The 9,376-nt window shown below is 40.7% G+C and overlaps 1 protein-coding gene across 2 annotated transcripts in view; it reads left to right on the top strand.

The window, feature by feature from the left end:
• SLC12A1 (solute carrier family 12 member 1) overlaps positions 1 to 9,376 on the top strand; it is a 44,852-nt gene that overhangs the window by 20,637 nt on the left and 14,839 nt on the right. For both annotated transcript variants that reach the window (XM_014264570.3, XM_026791307.2), the window contains exons 12-18: positions 542 to 649; positions 1,393 to 1,516; positions 2,419 to 2,520; positions 4,213 to 4,368; positions 6,044 to 6,143; positions 6,227 to 6,338; positions 8,744 to 8,884. In XM_014264570.3, coding sequence (XP_014120045.2) covers positions 542 to 649; positions 1,393 to 1,516; positions 2,419 to 2,520; positions 4,213 to 4,368; positions 6,044 to 6,143; positions 6,227 to 6,338; positions 8,744 to 8,884 — 843 coding nt within the window. The remainder of the gene's footprint in view (positions 1 to 541; positions 650 to 1,392; positions 1,517 to 2,418; positions 2,521 to 4,212; positions 4,369 to 6,043; positions 6,144 to 6,226; positions 6,339 to 8,743; positions 8,885 to 9,376) is intronic.

The raw sequence follows: 9,376 nt of genomic DNA, 5'->3' as shown, positions 1-9,376 counted from the left end.
GTCTGGTGCCTCTCGACAATCTTTTCCCTTCAGTAGGCCAGCCCAGCACTCCTGGGAGGGCTGAGGGAGGCCTGACAGTGACCATCATTACTGTTTGCAGCACTGCAGCTTCATCAGGCATTTTCTCTCATTTTCAGCCATATTAAATAATCAAGGGAAAAAAAAACCCACATAAAATAAAGTGCCTCCAACCACATTTCATACATTGGGGCTTTTTCCTGCCCTTTTCATTTTCTTATCTGCTACAAGCTGACTATTTACTCATCAAGTAGAGGCTGTTACTTACAGCAATCAGTTAGTAAAGGCAGTGAGGAAATCTCAGAGTACTCATCTGCCCCAGCAGACAGCTGCATACTTGAATAAGAATTTGGCTTTGCCTCCATTGCTTTCAACTAAACCCAAAATAATAGTACAGTTTGTGGCAGATTAAATTTAGAACCATGAAAAGTAGAGACACATAGAGCACTTGAATGGGTTTGTCATTAAAAAGTGCATCCAAATGCAAGCCTGTTCTTTTTACCTTCATTTTTTTTCCCTAAAGGTGATGAGCATGGTGTCTGGCTTTGGTCCTCTCATCACAGCTGGCATCTTCTCAGCTACTTTGTCATCAGCTCTAGCATCTCTTGTCAGCGCACCCAAAGTTTTCCAGGTAAAATTAAAACGTCCATTTCCTTATACTTGGTTTTACTTCAGAGACAAAGTTGAACTCTGTGTGCCAAATGTATATTTAAGCAACACTGACACATGTGGCAGGAAGAGGCAGGGAAAACAATATGTAGAATGTTTTTCAGCAGAAAAAGACAAGTCTTATCATCATACAAGGGAGATAATGTTCCTTTGGTCAGAGCTCAGCTTTGAGCCCTGCAGGAGCAGGGGATACTCATGTGCCTGTCATAAATAGCTCCAAGGGTACTTTCAGGACCACTTCTGTCTTCTTACAAAAATCTGCCCTGTAAGCACAGGAGCAGCAGGAGCCCTCAGGTCCATAAGATTCAGGTGCTGTCAGGTGTGCCCTTAACAGGCAGCAGCAACGAGGACAGACTGGGAGCAGAGGGCATGGGAGAGATAAGCTGTACAAATTACATCAAGCCACTGATTTATGCTTCAACTTCTCACAATTTAGACTGTATTTAGCTATTTAATTACCTTTTCATTTGAAGCACTGAATAAGCATTAAATGCCTGTGATTCTATTTCCTATGATATAATAACATAGTAGCACATTGTCTTATCACCTTATTTAAATGTTCATATGCCACAGCAGTTGATGAACTTGAAGCACTGAGATTTAACTTTTGTTTAGCGAAAGCCTGGAAAGCTGCCACTCACATGCAGTGACTTCTGGTACAAGAAAGTGCTGCTTAATAGAGTTATGTGTTGATTTTCTTACCAGGCTCTTTGCAAGGACAACGTCTACAAAGGGCTAGAATTCTTTGCCAAAGGATACGGAAAAAACAACGAGCCTATCAGGGGATATGTCCTCACCTTTGCCATCGCCATGGCCTTCATTCTGATTGGTTTGTATCAGGTTACACAGCTGCTACAGTGTCATGCTCTGAAATGACACAAACTCACACTATAATACAATCAGTAGCTGCAGTTTGGAAAATTTCCAGTCGGGTAAGCTCTGGCATAAGCACACCGCGAGTCCTGGTAGCAGTCCCACTATTCCTAATGAAGGCAAAAAGAAGGCAGCAGGGATTCCAGTGACTTACCTCCATCACCACAGCCTCATTCTCCAAGTGTGGAGTAGCTGCAATTTCTGTTCACTCTGCTGGAAGAGGGCAGTGCTCAGAACTCTATCAGAAATGGCAAAGTCACAATCTTTGAAAATGGTTTTGCAGTTTATATTGCACATAGCTCTGAGGTAATACTTAAGAAGCCTATTCTGCCCAAGCCTTTCCCACAGTCAGCTCCAAAGCAAATCCCAGTTTACCAGGACTGATGAAACAAAATCCCAGCTATTACATTTAGGGGTGCAGGTATTGTTATCAGTTTTTCTAAGATTTGAAATTCAAACTGTCTTGTGCTAAGTAAATAGGATGTCTAGTAGAGAATTCAGATTCCCACTGAAGTTGTAATTACAAGTATTTTTTTAAATTAATCCATCCTGTCAATTGTGTATTTAAAATTCTGGACTTTACATGAGATCTACATCATTAAGAGACAGTATGCTGAATCACAGTATCAAATATAACACTGCATAGCACATAATGTTATTAAAATCAGGATTAGCAGACATAATTCATATGAATGAAGGTAGATCAAGGGTGCCTTAAATTAGTAATACACAAAAATACCCAAGCTCTTCCTGGATGATAAATGCAGACAATGTTCAGATTTAATGCATCATTAGGAAACAGCTAGCCAGCAGCCCAGGAAACTGGTCCTCTGTCTGACTTGTGTATGTGTCTTGCAGCTGAACTGAATACCATTGCTCCCATCATCTCCAATTTCTTCCTGGCTTCATACGCTTTGATTAATTTCTCCTGCTTTCATGCCTCATATGCAAAATCTCCAGGTGAGTCTGCATTCAGCAGTGATTTAAATATGGGCTTTATAGTCTGATCTCTGGAAGGTTTAGACTGTATGTCAGAGAAAACTGCAGTATGTGTAAAGTATCTAAGTTATGTGATCTGATGCCTTACTGAATATGATGTTTTATTTATCTCCAAAACATAAAAATAATGGCTCTAAGTCCTTACAACACCTACAGTCATACAGAATGAGAAAGGTGCATCCCACTGGAGAAAAAATTTCTGCTCCGAGTGGTTTTTTTTTCCCCTTACTATTAAAAAATGTGTGGGTAAAAGCTTATGCCAACTCTGGCCAAGGAAGCTGCAAGGTACAGTGGGGAATCATCGCTCCCTTCTCCAAACCTACAGCAAAACGTTCGGGGAGATTCCTAAGCACAGTAACAGTGCTACAAGTGATGCTGCCTGGAGGGGAACATGCAGAGCAAGAGCAGGTCCATCAAACAGCACCAGCCCAGCTCTGCAGTGTCTACAAGCAGAATTGTAAAGCACAATTGTGAAGCACAATGAGGTCCTGTTCAGGGGTAACTTGAGATCCTCCCTCTACATTTGCAGCAAAGGAACATTCTGGCTGTCAAACTTGTGCATTGCCACAGCAGAATGATTCTCACCATCTCATAAAGGAAGGGGTGACACCTTCAGGAATGAAGTCAATCAGCTGAGCAACACTGGTTTGGCACACAGGAAAGACAATTTCCTGCTTTATGAATTAGTTATTCAACTCAAGGAGCAAGGAATACATTTTTGATTTCCAGTGTGAAGAAACTGCAGTAGTGACATAAATGCCTGCATCAACTTCCTTCCTATAGATCTGCAGAGTGCCATTTGTTTAGAGGGCAGAAAAGATGAGCACTTCTGCTAATTACCTGCACAGCTGAACAAATGCAGATCTGCTCCATGTGGCCTTGGTGCTGAGTGACAATTACCTCTACAGATTTCATCTGCCTACATCTGACTCTGCTCTGCCACTACTTAACATTTCACACAGAACTGCAGCCATTTTCTTTTCTCATTTCCTCCAGTTAATTTCTGCCAATTCACAATGATAGATTACAATAATTGCAAGGCTGCGGGACAGACAATTTCTTCCCAGCAGGTCCTTCCTATTCCCTCATTATAAAGATGATCCAAGATGGGGTTGCTCAGCCTCTTGTATCTTCTGTGTTTTCTCCCTCTCCAAAGTCTGCTCTGTGGAACACCTGGCAGAGACCTGCAAACCATGAAGGCTCAGTGCTTGCCTCATCATTTTAATTGGTAGCAGGGGATGGAATCAGTATTGCAGCTGAAAAGCAGCAGGAATAATATCTTTTTAAAGTCAATTGCAGATGATTTTATTTTTCTGCCACAAGGCCAGGCAATTTCCAAGTTTAAGACAGGTGCATTTACAGTATTGGGATAAACACTCCTCTCAGCAAGTGTTTAGCTACTGATAATAACTTCTGTGTATAAGCATCAAAAGTATACAATCATCAATTACCTGGAGTTACAGGTAATCTCCTGATGTCCTAAAATATTCTGAACCAATAAACTTTACTTTTGCAAATACATATAAATAGAATAGCTACTTCTGACAGAGCCTGAAACAAACTATACATGGGATTTTATCCACAAAAATCATGGATCATCATTTTATCAATATATTTTATGCTCTTCCAATTTCCTCAATTCTCTTTAAACAGGTTGGAGACCTGCATTCAGATATTATAACATGTGGGTGTCACTTTTTGGAGCCCTGCTGTGCTGTGGGGTGATGTTTGTCATCAACTGGTGGGCAGCTCTCATCACTTATGCCATTGAGCTCTTCCTATATATTTATGTAACATATAAGAAGCCAGGTAAGGCCAAACCCCACTATTATTACATATACATGTTGTGCTGTTAGACTGAATTTTAAAGGAATCAATTCTGCTAACAGAACTAGAAATTATTTTTCTGTGCTGTCTTTATTTAGGGGGAAGTGTCTGAAGCATCCCATTAAACCCCTTGTAATACAGATTAAGTTGACAGTCTGGTGACTGCCTGTTTAACAAGCAGCTCAAGTGTGGTGCAGGGTTTTCTGTAAACATTCCAGCAGACTGGTTTATTCCCACCACATCTTTTTGACATTTGGGCTTTTACTTGAGTAGCACTCATAATTTTTTTCCACCCACGCACAAAACCTTACCTGAATTTTGCAGTGCTCTTACACTGACTCAAGCAGGGTCCTCACTCAAAATGTAAACGTGCTGCCCATTATACAACAAAAATGCAAGCTGAATTACTTATGAACTGATCATCCTCCAGCACCTCCCTACAATTCCCCCATAAATCAAGACAGAGGGGCCCACTTTACTGTTGGAAAAAAACCACTTTGTAGCTCAGCAAATCACAGGAGCTGTCCTCAAAAACCTGTGTCGTGTTCAAGCCAGACAGTCTGGCTATTCATATCCAGGACAAAACTAGCCCAGGTCCAGATTTAGGTGCTAACCACCTGAATTACTTCTGCAGCAGAAAACATAAAACAAAACCAACAAATAAAAGAAGCACAGTTCCCAGCAACAGATGTACTTTTATTGGAGTTATCTTGGGACAGCAACACCTGGTCTGAGACTGTGTTATTGTTTCTCTTGCTGTTGCCTGTCCTCCCTCACACCCACTGGGGTGGTCTGTGCTTCTCTCCTGTAAATGTATCATCAGCTGCAGGAAAGCACACCCAATCTCCAGTCTGTTGTCAAAAACATTCCAGGATTTCTACTCTTTTCTTAGATATTGCCATGGTCCCTAATGCAAAGCAGCACATTAAAGCTTGGTTAAATTCACTGAAGCTGCTGTACAAAAGCCCTGCCTCCTGCTAACAGAGTGACTTTTGTTCAGCAGTAATTTACCAGCAACTGGAGGGTTCAGAAAAAACTAATATTCCTCAGAAAAGGTGACTTTACACAAACCTCCACTTAGTTGCACTTAATATTGCTTTGTATCTTGGCATAACAGGACTTGATCTGCATTCATGTAGATCTCAAAGCATAGAAAGCCATTTCTTATATGCCTGCACTGACCAAACAGCTGCACAATAATGAGAAAATATGTATATGCCAAAATGGGCTTAGGAGATCAATTTTTGGCCTACACAGTAGAACAGAGCAAACTGGCACCAGCAATGTTCCTTCCTACTGGTTTCATTTGCACCTCCTGGAATTCCCCACCACATACATGACCCGGGGCTGTCCATTTTCTAATGGGAGAAGGACGCAAAGTTAATGTAACAAATAAGAAAACAGTTTTTAAGCACAGAAAGAACATTCCCTACAAGATTTACATAAAGAATGAAACTATTTACTTGCATGGGGTTTTCTGCATCACACAAGCAAAACCAATCCCCTCTATTATGAAGCACAAAGAACAGATCTGTATCTATGAAGTACAAGAGAATATACTCTGCTCTTCAAAGAGAACACCATTGCTCATCTTTGTGACAGAATGTAAGGAGAAGTCTGTGGTTTAATGTGCATTATTCATCTTTATCATATGCAGAAGTAAACTGGGGCTCCTCTACCCAGGCTCTGTACTTTGTTAATGCCTTAGACAGCGCTCTGGCTTTAACAACAGTGGAGGACCACGTTAAAAACTTCAGGTAAGATTTCTACTGGACAGTAGAATGGCTTGTCCTGAATCTGTACACAGCCAATTATACACAAGCTCTTTTTTCCCCACCAGACCCCAGTGCTTAGCATTAACAGGAGCTCCTATGGTCAGGCCTGCTCTGCTGGACATCACCCACGCCTTCACGAAGAACAACGGGCTGTGCATCTGCTGTGAGGTGTACACGGTAAGGGAGCTCCCCCATTGCACCCCAGCACCAGTGGGGCTGCAGGGCTCTGTTCCACATCCCACTCCCACCCAACACACAGTGCTCCCACTGGGGCTGGCTGGCAGCCGTGCACAGCACCAGAGAGATCTGCACTGAGAATCAATTTCGTCACAATTCGTGACACGAAAGCTACCGGCTGATACAAAGCCTGCTGGTAAATGCCTCACTGAGATGCATTTCAAAGTTCACAGTAGGTGAACAAAAATTGGTTTGAATGAAAAAAAAAACCAAAAAAACAAAACATTACAAGGAAAGATTTTAGGCTTAGAAAACAGAAAACCCCCAAACCACACAAAGCCTGATGGGTTATTGCGTGAGAGTCAAATTACCCAGGTTCTATTTTCAGCTTTGTCACTGATTTGCAGAGGTGGGGATTGGCAAGTAATTCAGCTCTCTTTGCAGTGGTTCCTCCAAAACTGTTACAATGCTAATTTTGAGGATAAACATGCTCTTCTGAGATCTAAAGAGAGGAGAAAAGTGTATTTCTAGATATAAATACACAGCAAATGATGCATCTTGGAGGGTGAAGATCTAGTCTCTCATCAGGACAGAACAAAAATAGATAGATTTGTAGTGTAGGGAGAAAATGTATTTTAAATATTACATTGCCCTTTTAATTTTGAGAGAGGAAAAAAAACCAGAACAGCTCATGGCACTAAATGAGGCTACAGAATTTAGATAATAGAATCAGTCCAGCTAAGATAATGTATTCCTCTATAGCAGTAAAGGAATAATTCATTTGATGCTGCAACACTGCAGAAACAGAGTACAGAAGATCCACATGTGACTCTTCCCAAATCAAATGGATCCATAAAGAATGAATGGTCCTAATTCTTCCCTACTATAATTATTGTTCCATTTCCCACTGAATTCACTAAGCACAGAACAAATCCCAACAAGACCCTGAAACTATGCAGCTTCCTAAAGTTAAGTTCCAGCAAGTCTTCTGAATTATTAGGCACGTTTTTCCAATATTAATACTTTCTATGGAGAACTGAGATTTCATTCCTGTCGATACAAAAAACTCCAAAGACCATTTCATTAGTATAAGCTTTGTAATTGTTTAGGGGGGCTTTCTAATTATTTCTTCAGCAACTTAAGTGAAATTCAATTTCCTTGGTAATAAAAGTGTGACAAAATGAACCTCTATGAATTGCAAAATTGTGGTAAAAACCAGATGATAAAATTCACAATCACACTGAAGAGCAGCCTGCAATAAATATCACAGCAAATGCAGCAAGAGTATTCAGCCATAAATGTAACACCCAGCACATTCTGCCTCAAAAGCTGACATGCTGTTAGCAATGCATAGGTTTGAAACACCATGCCAGAGAGAACATCTTCCGTTCTTTTCTTCCAAAAGGCAGCAAGAAACTTTCCAGGAACTTGGTGATACATAGCTCAGAAATGGACAAAATAAAGATCATAACAGAACATAAAGATGATTTCAAGATTACTTGTCTCTGAGGCTATGGCTGCATGTTGGCTTGAACAGTCTGCACTTTAGTAAAAGGGACTCTTTCTGCTTTTACTCCCTGCCTTCACGTAAAATCCTTTTTCAGGGTTAGTCCTCAGCCTGCAAATTCACAGGACTCCCTGTACAAGTGCACAAACATTCCACAAGTGCAAAGGAGGAGCAGGGGAGGTCACAGACAGGCCCCTGGGCCAGCAGAAACACGTTGTGCAAGCCAGTTACAAAACCACCTTCAGGTGCTTTCCTCTGAGACAGGGAAGAAGGGCAAAACTTGTTTATTTCCCCTCCTCACTCACAATGAAACATCAGGCTTATTGTTGAAATTATTATTCCCAGCTCTTCATACATCCAGGATCAAATCCTTCTAAAGTTATATTGATGTTTTGTGACTTGGATATGCACACGGATTTTTTCCCATTAAATTACCAGATGACCACAGAAAGAAAACTGGCAACAAAGGCATTTGCATCTTTAATTGTATTGCATCAACTCTTTTCTCTTATGTCAGTAGACAGGAACTTCACCATGTATATTTAGATCTGCTGAGACTCTTTTACATAGTCAAGCCAGGGAGGGACTTGATTCACTCTGAGCTGCTTTATCATACCTTAGATGTTTTTTGAAGATGTTACAATCCATAGCACTCCTTCCTTCTGTCAGAATGACTGCATTTAAGTAGCATTAACAGCCTCAGCCCTCTCAAACAGAATGTGAATAATGTTTGCAGCCCAGATATTTTCAAAGGGCTGAATCTCTGTGGACCCTTTCTGGAAAGGTATTTTTCTGACTCTCTCCATTTGCTCCCACAGCAGACTAGGTAACTCCTTCAAAATCACCGTGTGATGTACAATACAAAGCCTTTATAATAATATTTTACTGTATCATGCAGGGCCCACGCAAGCTGTGTGTTAAGGAGATGAACAGTGGCATGGAAAAAAAGCAGGCCTGGCTCACAAAGAACAAAAGAAAAGCCTTTTATGCAGCAGTGGCAGCTGACAGCTTCAGAGATGGAGTCAAAAGTCTACTTCAAGTAAGCTTTTTGTTTACAGAACACACAGGAGAGTGTACATCAAAGCATCCTTTATGTGAGACATTACTATTCGCTTGTGAAGAAGCTCTACACACACATGGGTAATGTTATAGACAGAAAGGGGGTACATGTATATTCTATCACAGATTATTTCATAAAGATCTAGTTCTGGGCTACAGAATTATGAGACAAGGCATACTGATTCTCTCCTAAATGAATGAGACACTATTATGAAAAAAGAGAAGCATCTACAGGGCAACATATCAATGTCTATGCAGCTGACACTTGATACACTTCAAATCAATTCTATTGTTTGGTATTACACAGCATATTGAATATCTGAGAATGTTTGGCACATTTTCTGCAAATAGCGAGAAGGTCATTTAAATGAAAGTCTGCAATATTTTTCTATTACTCTAAGAATGCAGGAGATAATTTCCAACAGTCTATTTAAAATGGCCATAATGAAGGCACAGAGGCACTGTTTTCATT

Source organism: Zonotrichia albicollis, chromosome 11, assembly GCF_047830755.1.
Source record: "Zonotrichia albicollis isolate bZonAlb1 chromosome 11, bZonAlb1.hap1, whole genome shotgun sequence".
In the NCBI taxonomy this organism is placed as follows: domain Eukaryota; kingdom Metazoa; phylum Chordata; class Aves; order Passeriformes; family Passerellidae; genus Zonotrichia; species Zonotrichia albicollis.
Note: the sequence above shows the minus strand (reverse complement) of the source record. Positions and strands in the feature narration are given on the sequence as shown.